The sequence below is a fragment of the Mycotypha africana genome (assembly GCF_025528875.1).
Source record: "Mycotypha africana strain NRRL 2978 chromosome Unknown BDF20scaffold_4, whole genome shotgun sequence".
In the NCBI taxonomy this organism is placed as follows: domain Eukaryota; kingdom Fungi; phylum Mucoromycota; class Mucoromycetes; order Mucorales; family Mycotyphaceae; genus Mycotypha; species Mycotypha africana.
The window spans coordinates 442,230-455,231 of record NW_026515728.1 but is presented as its reverse complement, the minus strand read 5'-3'; the positions used below and the strand labels follow the sequence as shown (position 1 = coordinate 455,231).

Below are 13,002 nucleotides of genomic sequence, written 5' to 3'. Positions count from 1 at the left end.
AAGTTAAACCTCATACATTATACTCGACTGCATACCGTATTAACTGTATGCTTACCTTTTGTACCTGAGTTTCTTGAAATCAAAGACATGGAAAAACAGCTCTAATTGGCTTTGGTAATTGCGGGGTAAAGAACGTTTCACAAAAGAAGACAGAGCGTTCACGCTCAAGGTAATGAACCTCCATTGAACGGAAACCTTTGGCAGTAAGGATAGCAATTTTGGAAGAGGACGTCGTCGTACGTCAAATGGTTTATGATCATCGTGTTCGCTCTCAAATTCTGCGTTCAAAGATAACAAAAAGGGTACGAAAGACCCAGGATCAGCAGATAATGTCTTCATGTTCACTTTCTTCCCCAGCTTCTTCTTCCAAGGTTCACAAAAGGTTTGGATCTTTGCTTTTATATCTTTGGTAAGGTAGTCATCAGTTGGCCATTTAGGTTTTCCTTGGCATATCTCTTGATAGCAGAAATCACTTGTGACCTTTTTGACAAGCTTCCAAGGCATACACTACGCAAGATGAGAGCTTTTTTTAAAATTCATGTAAGACCCCAAGTAATATTGAGTTGCAACTTACCACAAATGCCGTTTGTATTTTATATATCAAAAAATAGAGAAGTTTCTCCTCAAAATTTTCCACTATACTGTTCGTATAGGAAGTAGCAATTTCGGTGCATGCTTCTGTAATGGCTTGACTAAGTCCAGGAAAGAGCTTGATAGGGAAGACAATCTTAGGGTAAGTCGTTTTAAAAGAATCAAACGAGCTCAGTAATTGTTGTGATATCAGCCTACTATTTGTTGGTCTTTGTCCATTCACTAGCTGTATCATAGAGTACCAGAAATTTTGTGTAAAGATATATTTAATACACTTTGGCTCAGCAAGAGTGGCATTTTCCAAGACGTAATAATTCACAAAGAGCTTGGCTCTAAGAACCAAGTTTCGGATAACAGAACAAGCTTCAACAACTTTTGACTTGAATGTGTTGCGATAGTCACCAAAAACGCAGTTATCAAGAGGCAACCTTCTTGTAAACGCCTTGTAATTACTTCCCAAATGATGTTGAAAGACCTCTGCCTTTGATAATACATGTTGAGGACACAGAGGAGAACGCATCGATTTATGTCCTGGTTGCTTGCATTTGGTACAGCACGCATTGTCTTCATCTGGGTCTTCATTCTTCTCTGTTCTTGCTTTTTTCTTTTCTTTCTTGATCTCAAAGTTTTGTTTGCGTTTTCTGCCTTTCGAACCAACTATAGGTACAATGAAGTCGCTTACTAATGATGAATTTACCAACTTTTAAAGCCACATGAGGTGCTTACCTTGATCTGCAGTTTCCGGCTCATATAATTCACATTTAAAGTATTGTTTGGTGTAGTGACCCCCTTTACCGCAATCAATACACGTTACATCTAACAGTACACGATGATTAATCTATACATATATATATGATTAGGTAGATAGGCTTTCAAAAGGCAAGTTACCATTAACAGCACTTGATTTTTTCTTTTCAAAAATTTGCTTTTTCTTTTCATAAATTATTGTTTTGAACATGGGTCATAGTATGTATCTTAAAAACGTGAAATAAAAGTGAAAGAGACAACATTTGACTCTAAGAGAGCAATATATTTTATAGTGCTTATCTTTGAAAGTCACCCATGAACGCATACAAAAACATTGACAACAGTTAATATAACCATCCTGTTCCGCTATGGTATCTGTTATACTATGGCCCTCAGCCCTCTATCTATGGTTTGATGTCAATCAATTCAAAGTTAACCTTTTTTGGAATTCTTGTCCAAAAAAGGTACCAACGAATATCTGGTTGGGGTCTCGGAACACATCGTCATTTAGTAAAAAAGTTGTCAAGCTTTTTGTAGTTTGTCCTATTGCAAGATAACATCAATAAAACCATTATTGGCGACTTTCTTACTGATAGAGACTAATTTCTAGGGTTCGATTGTATGTCATCCTTAATGCTGCTTGAATATCACTGAATAATTGAGTATCCAAATATCCAAATACTATGGACTTTTCTAAAAATATTTTTTAATAAATCTAAAATTAAAATGTATATTGTTCATTAAAAATTGTAAATCGTCTAAAATATAAGGTAAAATACTGTATTCAAACATTACCGGAGAATGCATTTACAATCCGGATAATTTTATTTTTCCGATCACACCTTGGACAGTCACGTGAATTTACACACTTTTGGTATATAATATAAATTCAAAACTCACAAAATGTGACTTGAGGGATTAGCTCAGCGGTAGAGCGGAAGATTGCAAATCTTTAGGTCCCGTGTTCAATCCACGGATCTCTCTTAATTTTTAACTTTTTTTTTACTAGTACGAGGAGTATTGTTTGCATTATTAAGAACATTGACGACACTAGGAATCAAACTATTTTACTGTTTCACAGCAATCAACGTTTTAAAAGAATACTGTAGTTTTCGAAGGAGTTTCCTGAAAAGTTCTCATGAGAATAAACAATGTGCAATAAATCTCCTCCAGTTGTTCCTTGGTATCAATATAAAAGCGTGCACGCTTCTCACAATAGATTATTGATGCTTTTCATAGATTGAGATTAAAAGATTACAATTTATTTATTTATTATGATTACAGCAGATAGTGTACAGGTACAATTAATTTAACATGGAAATGAAATCTATAATAACTGGAGAAGGTGGGCTTATGACAGCTCACTGCCATCTCGCTGGATACATGGAGAAAATTCGACAAGACGTACGTTATACTAGATATAATCATTCTTTTTTATTGAATACTTTTCTCGTCTTTTCAGCATTCTTTTCCATCCATTCCTTTACTCTGCAGCCAAAGAGTTTCTGATATTGTCCAAAGAAATTCAAGTTGTATCTCTTCATAATTACAAATCCGTGTCGTTTTGTTAAAATTTGCTCTGCAGCCATACAACATTCATTCGTCATAGCATACACTCTGTTGATATCGTGTTCATCAGCCCACATCATCGCTCTATTCAAAAGTAGGGTTGAAAAACCACAGGTTTGCAAATCAGAACGAACTGCCCATCGCGTGATAGTCGCCGTTTTAGGGATTTGTTTATGAGCGAATATCTTTCTTTTCGTCTTATCATGAGGTTCTGTATTAGGCTTCTCTTTCAATAAAAAGCTTGGAATGAAAGGACTGCGGAAGAGTTCCAAAACAGCTACGATGAATTGCTTCCAAGCAACGGGTACAGTGGCTCGTTGATCTTGGACATCGACGGGATTACACTGTAAGCCAATCATTCCACATAACTCATCATCAAGTGTCAAGACCCAGAAATGAGAAGGTACGTGCTCGTTCTCTGGTTTAGGAATTCTTTTCAATCGACCAGGGTTTTCCTTGTCCTCTACAGCTGTATAATTGAGATAGTATGTTAGCGGATCTTTGAGATCGTTGGCCAAAGCTTCATCGACACGATTTTGAGTTTCGACACGATCAGAAGTGATGAACAATATAGCAAAGGCAATGACGGCCCATACAAACGTTGTTGCTATTTTGACGACGGTCATTGCCCATTGGGGCACTTCACGAGCAATGTAAGTCGTAATGAAGCGAGGGATGAGTATGAGGAGAGAGGAGTAGACCGCGAACCAGATCACCCAGGTGGGGAAAGCCCATAATTTACTTCGGATGCTTTCATATACAAGAGGAATCTGAGTACTTTTGAATAGATAATCCACTTGTTGCCAATCGGTATCTCGGTAAGTCCGTAAGACTACTTTAGGCGGTGGTGGTAGGTTTTCTGAAGAAGAGGTGCTTGTATTGGACGAGGTTTTACTTCTCTGTTTATTCTTTTTTGTCATGATGAAAAAATTGCTCAAGTGCTGCTGCAATGGGACAGAAATTGAAAGAGAGAAAGAAAGGCCTTTGAATTCAAGTGAAAGAAATGGAATTTATAGCTGTAGCATCAGTGAGGATAGTGATACGTGTTCTGCCAAAAAAGATAGAATGGTAAAAAAAGATAAATGTATGGTTCAAAAAGAAAGTTGTGGTGTAACAAAAAGGACAAGAAGAGGGGATCAGTTACTTTAAAAGGGATTTTCTCCCTGTTTTTGGTAATGCAAAATGCTTGCTGCAGGAAACAAAAGTATGGCGTGTGCATATTGTGTCTGTGGTAACAAAAAATAGGTGCAAATGGTATATATGTGAATGGATTCAACAAAACAAAGCATAGGACACTGAACCAATAGTCAAGATAAAAAGGCCAAGCTTGAGATGAATGTACTTATCTTCACCGGGGATGTACAGTTCGTCTCTATTATATTTATCAATGGATCGTCTTCTGACAAAGTATTTGTTCGCAGCCGACAGCTTCTTCACGGGTTGCTGGTCACTTGACATAGGAGTAGAAGCAACATGTGAACGATAATGATGCTGTCGGTCCGCTCTAACATAGTGAGCTGCGTCATTGTTCTCATCATAGTGAGGATACATTGGATTGTAGCGATATCGCTGTGGAGGGTGCTGTGGATAGAGAGGTAATTGAGTATGACACTGACAAGCTCGAGTGGGTCTTGGAGTAGATGGTATAGAATAATCGTAATGATGCTCTCGCCTGAAAGCGTCCTCTCGATCATAAAGTTCCTGTTCATCGTAATAGTTGGGTCGTCGTCGTCGCTGATATCGTCCTTCATAGACGGGTCGATTTGTTAAGCAGTAACTATCCATTTGTTTCCAATGTTCATCCGAGGATAATGGCCTGGATGGAGCAAAATCCTCGGTGTCAATGCTACTACTGCTACTACTGCTACTACTACTACTGTGATCAATGATGGAAAAGTCACCATTCATAAGGTCCTCATAGATCTGATCTGAGTTCTGTTCTCGTCCCGCTTGGTTGCGCTTGATAATCATGGTTGATTTTCCTATGAGAATAAATGGATGAAAAAAAAAAAAAGGAAAAGAGTAGGAGTTTGTCAGGAATGTAAGATAAGTTAAGTCAAAAATAATCTCAAGCTTTCTTTTTTACTAGAGTTAGCATCGCTGTTAGATCCTTTAGATGGAATCATGGATTATTACGAAATACATAGTGAATAAGAAAGAAAAGAAAAAGATAAAATAGTAACAAAGAATGACAATTTAAAAACCAAAAATGGTGGTTTTTTTTTGGTTTAAACATATGCCCTTTTTTCTGAAACAAATAATAATAATAAAAAAAAAACCCAAAAAAAAAAAAAACGTTGATATCCTTTTCCGCTGTTCAATTTTTTGTTAAGGAAAAAAGAAGGGGTATACAAAGAATAATAAAAAAGTCTTTTGAAAAACACTCTCTTTCTAAGAACGGATTTTAATTAATGCAAGTCAAGCAACTGTAATTTATTTCATTGTTACTCTCTTTGAATAATGATTGAAGAAGCAGCGCCTCCACCATTACAAACTGCAGCAGCACCAAACTCTCCTGGGTTCAATAAATGTGTCAATGTAACAATAATGCGCGAACCAGAAGAGCCAATAGGATGTCCAAGAGCTACGGCGCCACCGTTCACATTCACTTTAGTAGGATCAAGCTTCATCAACTACGTACAGGGAATGTCTTCGTCAGTATTTTCAACATCGTGAGGTTGAGATGTATTTTCACTTTCTTACCTTTTCATTTACACGGGCCACTACGCTAAAGGCTTCATTCAATTCGAATTTACTGATATCCTCCACTGTCAATCCAGCTTTCTTCAGAGCGATGGGAAGCGCAAGTGAAGGAGCGATAGTGAAGTCAATGGGAGCAGTAGCTGCATCTGCAAACGAAACAATACGAGCTAAAGGCTTCACTCCCATGGCTTCCGCTTTTTCACGCGACATCAATACCAACGCAGATGCACCGTCATTTAAAGTACTGGCATTGGCAGCTGTCACTGTACCATTCTCTTTTTGAAATACAGGGCGTAATGATTTAATCTTGTCAAATTTGACGTTTTTATATTCTTCGTCAACCTTGATGACAGTTTCACCTTTTTTGCTCTTGAGTGTTACAGGAGCAATCTCATTTTGAAAGGCGCCTTTTTCCCAAGCTTCGGCAGCACGTGTATAGGAAGAGATGGCATGTTCATCTTGTTCTTCTCGGCTGATATTATACTTTTTGGCAGTGTTTTCGGCACAGCTACCCTGTAAATCAGAAGAGTTAGCTTTTGTATGCTCTATCGCTTTCTTCGACCAATAGAGGAATTTTGTCTCCTTTATTTTACCATATGAATCTGATTATATACATCCCAAAGACCGTCTTTAATAATGGCATCATTTAGCTGCTGATGACCGTAAGCAGCACCGCGAGGAGCGTAGTATCTAAAGGACCCCGTTTGCATTCCCACAATTCATCCATATTAGCTGCTGGCAAATATACGCTCTTCTCACAAAATGTATAGAAATCGGGTTTCAGGATTACTTACGGCGCGTTCGACATACTTTCCATACCACCTGCTACCATGATGTGACGATCCCCTAATTGAATGGCTTGGGCAGCCAACATGACAGATTTCATACCGGACGCACAGACTTTATTAATCGTTGTTGCTTCAGTGGATTCCGGACAACCGGCGTTTAAAATAGCTTGACGAGCAGGAGCTTGACCTAGATTGGCTTGTAAAACATTACCTATATAGGCTTCCTCCACATCTTTAGGCTGTATGCCTGTTTTTAAATATAAGAAAGGGTATTGTTGCAAAAAAAATTAAAACTGTGGCTAACAAAGCAAACAAAGAGATAGTTCTTGTTACCTGCTTTTTCTATGGCAGACTTGATTGCAATACCGCCCAACTCAGCAGCTCGAAGTGATTTTAAGGAACCATTAAAGCAACCGACTGGCGTTCTGACAGCACTAGCAATAATAACGTCCTACAGAGAAGAGAAAGAGTTATTCACACCATTCGCTTTCCATCAGTTCGACTCTATTCCCGTCATTTACATTAGGACTTTTGGCTGCGGAAGCAAATGTGCGAATGAGGATCTATAAAAAGACGGAAAACAAAAAAAAAAAAAAACCGGGGAAATCTTTAGTTGTGGGGAAAAGTGACGTTGCGCTTTATTCATAAATCTTTACTGAACGAGTATTCAAAGTGTTGGTAGCAAAGACGTTACGAGCAGCAAACATTGGTATTTTGTTGAGAAGCTAAAGACAAAGAGAATAAAGAAAAGAGGAAAAGCAGACTAAAGCGTCCGTTTTTTCCACCTTTCAAATTTATGATTTGTCAATAGCAAATGATTGTTCCCACGGGCCTTCCATCCTTCAGCTTAAAGGAAGTGCGGGGTTAACAGCGAGCTATAATGAAGACAGATACTCTATGCTGTGTCAGGTAGCAAGCTTTGACAATAATAAATAGTAGTAAGAATGATTTATTTTCATACTTCCCATAGGGTATATATATATATATAGAGAGGGTCCTTTTAAGCTACAGGTAAACCTTCAGGTTCAATTAACAATTTCTCCAACCAATAAAGTATCATTTCCAACACTTTGCTTTTGATGGGTCCTGGGTGACTACCAGAAGCAGTAGCAATCGCTTGTTCTAAAATCTGTTGCTGTTGAGGGTTACTACCATCCAATAAAAATGTGGATGTGATGATTCCAAAGAAATAGACGAGGACTGTATAAAGAGCAAATGTCACAGTTTGTGTCACTACGCGATTTTCCTGCTGTGTCATGACTCTGCTTGTCAAACTACCTATACGATGATGCTGTCTTCTATTAGAATGGTTGTTGTTTGAAGAAATGGCTATAGGTAGCGTAGTTTCCATTGGCGAAAAGATAATAGCTGTATCATCGGGAAGCTTATTGCTAGGATAACTATGATTCCTAGTACTGCTACTAGCAGTCTCAGTAGCCATTGTCTTGTGTAAATCAAGAACGGTTCTTCTTCGTTTGTGGTACTGTCCCTTAAAAAGGGTCGTCTCCTGCTGCTGTTGTGCGCGTGCAGTCGAATAAGACCATACATCTTTGCTTTCTTTTCTTTCTCCCAGCGGTGGAACAGTGGTAACAGTGGAGATGGGTGCTGTTAGATGCGATGGAGGATGATGAAGAATATCGTTATGTTTTTCGAAAAAGTCCTCTACCAAGCTAACCGTGGCAGAGGTGGAGGAAGAAGGATTCTTTAACCCATCACTGCGATCTAAACTATTCCTGATGGCCATGACTGTTGCGGTTTTGGTTGAAGAAGAGGGTGATAGCGGTGGAATAATATGACTAGTGACAACGGTGAGGGTTCTGTCACGTCTGTTTTCCTCTGGTGCTGCCGTCATTGTCTTTCTGAGGCCTGCTAATTCGTTGACAAGGAGCTGATTTTGAGATTGGAGCGCTTTTCTCAAAGAATCCAGTTCTACTTTTACTCGCTCTAAATCTTGCTTTGCTTCGTCTGCTCTGTGCTTATAGTAGTCTTTTTCGTCCTGAATGGATAGCAAAGAAATTTCATCCTGAAAGTAGTAAAGAAAGAGTAGGCAGATCAGCATTTCTTTTTCTTGCTACTGTATAATGATATATGGGTGCCTACCTCCTCCTGTATCTTCCTATTGTCTACCTTCAGCACCCGATCAAATTCATCCTTCAATGATAAGGTAGAACCCTTCTTTTGAAGGGTTAATCTGTTGCTACTACTACTATTACTACTACTACTACTACTACTACTTTCACAGCCAAACTGTACTTCGTCTCGCTGCTGATGGTGTAAAACTTCATCCAGATCCATTTTCAGACTATCAATAATTTCCTTTAGTTTTTCGTTTTCTGATTTCTGTTCCGCTAATTGTTGATGCGCCTCAGCAGATATTTCTAATTCTTGTTCAAGGCTATTTTGAAACTCTTTCAACCGATTTCTCTCTTCACTCAATGCTTTGACTTCGTCTTGAATAGTATTCAGTAAGTCTTCCGTTTTCTGTAATGCCATCTCTTTTTGTTTGAGTAGATCCTGTAGTTTCTGTGTTTCCTCTAGAATATAGAAGCGGGAGAGGATGAGATTTGAGACAAACAGCAAGGAAAAAGGTTTAAAAAAGAGGGGAATACCTACGGCACTTTTCATCAAATAGGTTCTTTATCGATAAATACACTTGCCTTTGGTCCGTTTCTGATCTCTGAATGCTTAGGATATGTGTTTCCAAAGCACTGATTTGTTCTAGACTATTCTTTTCTTTTCCTTTATATTCCTGGATCTCCTTCTTTTGTTTTGCTACCTCTACACTCATATCATCGACTTTGTTTTGCAGTTGAACAATACGATCTTCATTGTCACGTGCGATGGAAGCGAGTAGATTCCTTTCCGAGGATTTTAACTGCTCGGTAAGCTGAACAGATCTTCTATAATACTTTGCAATATCATGCTGCTGAGGATAGGCGTCTGCCGTGGATGCAGACAGACGAGCATCGTCTGTTCCTTCCTCTTCTTCCTCTTTGATCGCTATGGAATGCTTGCTTTTATCCATGATTTTCCCGTTCAAGTGTAGACGATTGTCTTTTTCCATGCTAAAATAGCTTGTGAATTGTTGTCTATCAAAGTCACTCAAGGAAGTAGCTGCAGAGGGTCTGCGTTTCCAGGATGCTCTCCTTGTTGCTGTTGCTGTCTTTTGAAAGGCCATCTTACCCTTCTCGTTAGGGTGATTCCTGCTATTTCCCAAGGACAGAGGGGCTTTCATTGTGTTGTTGAATGGATAGGCATCGTTATAAGTTCTCGATGCTGTAGGTTCAGAAATAGATGGTATAGGCATAGGCGGTGGGTTCGCTGCTGTTGTTGCTATAGATGGCGTTGGGCAGAGGATTCTTAGTAGATGGATGATATCATTTGGCGTCATTTCCAAGTCAGGATTTAATTTTGTAAAAGGTAAAATAGCCTCCTTTTGAATTTCTGTTAATAAAGTGACATGCTCTTCTTGTTCGTATTGATGGATAAGTGGTATAAGGTCTCTTGTGAATATCACTCCTTCGTCGTCCGTCGAATGTTGCTTTGATTGTTTCTGAACCAACTTTTTCAATTGTATCTTTAAAACAGCTAAAGGAATGGCTGGACGAGCATGTTGTTGTTCTGTTACTAGCTTCTCCGCCCAGTTTATGAAACAGAATATTTACATGTTAACAATACTCGTTTTTTCAATACTTGCTATCGTTGCTATAACAAAAAAAAAAAAAAAAAAAAAAAAAAATTAAAGAAAAAACCTACTATTGGCAACGGATCCATGGGCTTTCGTTATAGGTATATATAGTCAATTGATGAGAATATGGGATGTCTAATAGTTAAAAGTTGATATATAGGGAGAGTATGAGAAAGGAAAGGAAAGAGAAGCAAAAAGAGCAAAAAGAGGATAGAGTGTACAACAAATCGAATCAGCCTTATTATCACACAAAAACTTGCTAATTTACTGGTATTTTTTTTTTTTTGTTAATTTCGCTCACTGCGCGGTTTTTGAATTTTTAGAAATTCTCGTCCTTTAGAGATTCAAGCTTTGCAGCCTTTGGCAAGTGCTAAAGTGAAAAGACTTGCATCAAAAAGTAAAAGTTTTCTGATGTATAAACAGAACAAAAAAAGGATGAGCATCACTCAACATAGACTAGCTTGAGCAAATAGCGTATTCTCTTTTATGACCAATCTGAAAATATGAAAAGAATGATGAAGGAAAAGTACATTATAGGTATGTTTTCTTTTAAAAACAGAGAAAGAAGGTAAGAAGAAAAGAAGGTTAAAAGCGAGCTTTCTATGCTCAAACAATGTTGAAAAAAGGACATAGAATGCCTCATTCACCCTCCCCCCCACGCGATGTTTCATAAGCGATCTCCATGGCAGCTCCTTTCATCCAGGGGACGAGAGTATCCTTGCCGGTCACCTCATTTCTCCGCACACCAAAGTTGATTTTCGATTTGGGGTTCAGTAACTAGTTTTGAGGCCAGTGTTCAAGCCCAGAGTAGAGAGTAAGGTGGACAGGTTGTCTAATACAAGCCAAAACAAATGCTAATGGTAGCACATAGCGCAATGCAACGGAGTTAAGGGAGAAGAGAAGGAAATCCTGCATTCAGTTGACTTGCATCGATCACCAAGTATCCGCCTTTTATGTTTTGACATTGAGAATATCCATATGTTCGTTCGGGAACTGGACGTAATGTTATGTTCAGAGCGTCTGCGGAATATCATCATCCCTGCTGGAACTTTAGCGTTCTCATTTATACACCTCCCTGATGCTCCGCGTCGTATCTGCATGACCTTCTTAACCTTGGAAATCGGATAGTAAGTCTGAATACACAACCATAGAAGAAAAGCAGATGCCACATAAAGTTATTTTGATGCAGAATCCGTTCTGATTTTGAGGCACCCCAAAGTAAACAAAGACAGGCAAAGCTGCAACGAGAAAATACTATGCCCGCGAACTACTAATGCAACATTATTAGAAGACTTTGTTTAAAATTATGGATGCATTTCTGCATAAGATAAACATAGCAAAATAGGTTATTTGCGCCATATTGCGTTCATGAACCTACCTAATAAATATTTCGTGTTTATGATCGCAACTGGAGCATTCTTTACTTTTGATTATCCACTGAAAAACACAAAGATGACAACTACCGTAATCACTTTCTTTGCTGCTTTATTAACCTCCTTTGCATGCGCTGTCCCCGCCGTTGTTGATGTATTTGAAGATAACATGTATGCACTCCTAATATTCGTTGGGAAAGAACAGTTCGATCTACGTGATGGTTCAGCTGATGTTGCATTAAGCATTGGCCCCTTCTAAGAGTTATGAGCTATATAGTTATGAGAGACCAGAGAACCGATTCTTGTATAAATGAGTTTGTACATTTTGCGTTATATATTATGAAAAAAGAATAGTTGAGAATTTATCCTCTCCAATTTATATTTCATAGTATGTTTCAATCTTTGTTTTTCACTTAATAGAGACGTTTCTCTATTGTCAACACGTCTTCCACCGAAACATTCCCACTTTCGTTTAAAAAAAAAACGGTTGAAAAGGGTTAAAAGTACGAGTCGGATGGACCTTACTTAACACTTTCTAAGGAGCAGAAAAAAAGGAGTGCATCCTTCTTGTTTTCGGTAACACCAATAGATTATAAAATGGTGTAAAGGCACGGGGGTAAAATGCATAACAGTCGACTTTTACGAGACAAAACCCATTCCGCTGAAACGCAGCCATGATATTAAGGGAAGGAGAATAGAACCATCTATTTAAACACGCAGTTTGCTCTTTCATTTCAAAATGCTTTTGCATTCACAACTTTCGGAAATAACGTCTACTCCACACCTGAAAAAATGAAAGCAATTCTAGCGATCTATCTCACCGTTCTTACATTCATCGGCTATACATACGCTGCAGTTATCGCTCCAAAAACTCAGGATGAAGAGAGTTACGCCATTCAAGTGCAGGGCGAAGTCGTGACAGATTATAATGCTGGTTTTAGTGCAGCCGTAAGCTCCCTCGTGCATCTCCCTCTTAAGTAGCAAGTCATTTTTTCAAGTTCATTCAAGATGTCGGACACAGACGGAAGGCATTTTCTTTTTGATAAATCTAGTAGTATTCGCCCAAAAAACCAAAGATGCTATAAGCTCAACGCATTGTTTCTCCGTTCGTTTGTTCAAAATCAAAATACGCTAATAAAGCATCCCTATTGCACCTTAAAAAAAAGATAAAGAGGCAAAATGTTAGATACACAGATCACTTAAAGAAGCGGGAGAGGATGAGATTTGAGACAAACAGCAAGGAAAAAGGAAAAAAAAAAGAGGGGAATACCTACGGCACTTTTCATCAAATAGGTTCTTTATCGATAAATACACTTGCCTTTGGTCTGTTTCTGATCTTTGAATGCTGAGGATATGTGTTTCCAAAGCACTGATTTGTTCTAGACTATTCTTTTCTTTTCCTTTGTATTCCTGGATCTCCTTCTTCTGTTTTGCTACCTCTACACTCATATCACCGACTTTGTTTTGCAATTGAATAATACGATCTTTATTGTCACGTGCTCGTCTGTACCTTTCTCTTCCTCTTCTTGGGGAGAGTTTCTTT

At 38.4% G+C, this 13,002-nt stretch overlaps 9 protein-coding genes and 1 non-coding gene across 10 annotated transcripts; 3 read left to right on the top strand and 7 right to left on the bottom strand.

Annotated features, from left to right (window-relative positions):
- Positions 1-255: 255 nt before the first annotated feature.
- On the bottom strand, positions 256-1,024 carry BDF20DRAFT_801848 (uncharacterized protein; the record flags this gene model as incomplete). The annotated part of the gene is made up of 2 exons (XM_053076403.1): positions 256-507; positions 575-1,024. Coding segments are annotated over 2 exons (702 nt in total), but the record flags the coding sequence as incomplete, so codon positions are not given.
- Positions 1,025-1,038: 14 nt separating this feature from the next.
- BDF20DRAFT_863053 (uncharacterized protein) lies at positions 1,039-1,408 on the top strand. The gene is made up of 2 exons (XM_053080648.1): positions 1,039-1,181; positions 1,206-1,408. The coding sequence occupies exons 1-2, from the start codon at positions 1,085-1,087 to the stop codon at positions 1,274-1,276; spliced, it is 168 nt and encodes a 55-aa protein (XP_052936982.1). The 5' UTR covers positions 1,039-1,084; the 3' UTR covers positions 1,277-1,408.
- Positions 1,191-1,560, bottom strand: BDF20DRAFT_863052 (uncharacterized protein; the record flags this gene model as incomplete). Its single annotated transcript, XM_053080647.1, has 2 exons — positions 1,480-1,560; positions 1,191-1,407 (listed from the first exon to the last, which is right to left on the bottom strand). Coding segments are annotated over exons 1-2 (174 nt in total), but the record flags the coding sequence as incomplete, so codon positions are not given.
- On the bottom strand, positions 1,547-1,756 carry BDF20DRAFT_863051 (uncharacterized protein; the record flags this gene model as incomplete). The annotated part of the gene is made up of 1 exon (XM_053080646.1): positions 1,547-1,756. A coding segment is annotated over one exon (156 nt), but the record flags the coding sequence as incomplete, so codon positions are not given.
- A 494-nt stretch (positions 1,757-2,250) lies between these two features.
- Positions 2,251-2,322, top strand: BDF20DRAFT_t77. The gene has a single exon. It is a non-coding gene; the product is annotated as a tRNA-Cys (tRNA).
- Positions 2,323-2,565: 243 nt separating this feature from the next.
- On the bottom strand, positions 2,566-3,958 carry BDF20DRAFT_863045 (uncharacterized protein). Its single transcript, XM_053080645.1, has one exon. It carries the CDS (start codon positions 3,825-3,827, stop codon positions 2,763-2,765), a length of 1,065 nt encoding a protein of 354 aa, XP_052936979.1. The 5' UTR covers positions 3,828-3,958; the 3' UTR covers positions 2,566-2,762.
- Positions 3,959-5,084, bottom strand: BDF20DRAFT_863043 (uncharacterized protein). The gene is made up of 2 exons (XM_053080644.1): positions 4,994-5,084; positions 3,959-4,889 (listed from the first exon to the last, which is right to left on the bottom strand). The coding sequence occupies exons 1-2, from the start codon at positions 5,031-5,033 to the stop codon at positions 4,180-4,182; spliced, it is 750 nt and encodes a 249-aa protein (XP_052936978.1). The 5' UTR covers positions 5,034-5,084; the 3' UTR covers positions 3,959-4,179.
- A 206-nt stretch (positions 5,085-5,290) lies between these two features.
- Positions 5,291-7,140, bottom strand: BDF20DRAFT_863039 (acetyl-CoA acetyltransferase). The gene is made up of 7 exons (XM_053080643.1): positions 7,055-7,140; positions 6,920-6,961; positions 6,732-6,849; positions 6,405-6,645; positions 6,204-6,300; positions 5,611-6,123; positions 5,291-5,540 (listed from the first exon to the last, which is right to left on the bottom strand). Exons 1-7 carry the CDS (start codon positions 7,103-7,105, stop codon positions 5,352-5,354), a joined length of 1,251 nt encoding a protein of 416 aa, XP_052936977.1. The 5' UTR covers positions 7,106-7,140; the 3' UTR covers positions 5,291-5,351.
- Positions 7,141-7,398: 258 nt separating this feature from the next.
- On the bottom strand, positions 7,399-10,172 carry BDF20DRAFT_834439 (uncharacterized protein; the record flags this gene model as incomplete). The annotated part of the gene is made up of 4 exons (XM_053078739.1): positions 7,399-8,421; positions 8,499-8,932; positions 9,012-10,032; positions 10,155-10,172. 4 exons carry the CDS (start codon positions 10,170-10,172, stop codon positions 7,399-7,401), a joined length of 2,496 nt encoding a protein of 831 aa, XP_052936976.1.
- A 417-nt stretch (positions 10,173-10,589) lies between these two features.
- BDF20DRAFT_834438 (uncharacterized protein) lies at positions 10,590-11,718 on the top strand (the record flags this gene model as incomplete). The annotated part of the gene is made up of 4 exons (XM_053078738.1): positions 10,590-10,623; positions 10,646-10,654; positions 10,958-11,213; positions 11,424-11,718. 4 exons carry the CDS (start codon positions 10,590-10,592, stop codon positions 11,716-11,718), a joined length of 594 nt encoding a protein of 197 aa, XP_052936975.1.
- Positions 11,719-13,002: the final 1,284 nt, after the last annotated feature.

Excerpts from the sequence above, each read along its gene's own strand:
- BDF20DRAFT_863053 (XM_053080648.1), top strand. The coding sequence starts at position 1,085 with ATGTTGAGGACACAGAGGAGAACGCATCGATTTATGTCCTGGTTGCTT. Across the intron at positions 1,182-1,205 it reads CTGGGTCTTCATTCTTCTCT|TTGATCTCAAAGTTTTGTTT; the intron begins GTTCTTGCTTTT and ends TTCTTTTCTTTC.
- BDF20DRAFT_863043 (XM_053080644.1), bottom strand. The coding sequence starts at position 5,033 with ATGATTCCATCTAAAGGATCTAACAGCGATGCTAACTCTA. Across the intron at positions 4,890-4,993 it reads TAACAGCGATGCTAACTCTA|GAAAATCAACCATGATTATC; the intron begins GTAAAAAAGAAA and ends TTATTCTCATAG.
- BDF20DRAFT_863045 (XM_053080645.1), bottom strand. The coding sequence starts at position 3,827 with ATGACAAAAAAGAATAAACAGAGAAGTAAAACCTCGTCCAATACAAGC.
- BDF20DRAFT_863039 (XM_053080643.1), bottom strand. The coding sequence starts at position 7,105 with ATGTTTGCTGCTCGTAACGTCTTTGCTACCAACACTTTGAATACTCGT. Across the intron at positions 6,124-6,203 it reads TATATAATCAGATTCATATG|GGTAGCTGTGCCGAAAACAC; the intron begins GTAAAATAAAGG and ends TCTGATTTACAG. Across the intron at positions 5,541-5,610 it reads TGGCCCGTGTAAATGAAAAG|TTGATGAAGCTTGATCCTAC; the intron begins GTAAGAAAGTGA and ends CCCTGTACGTAG.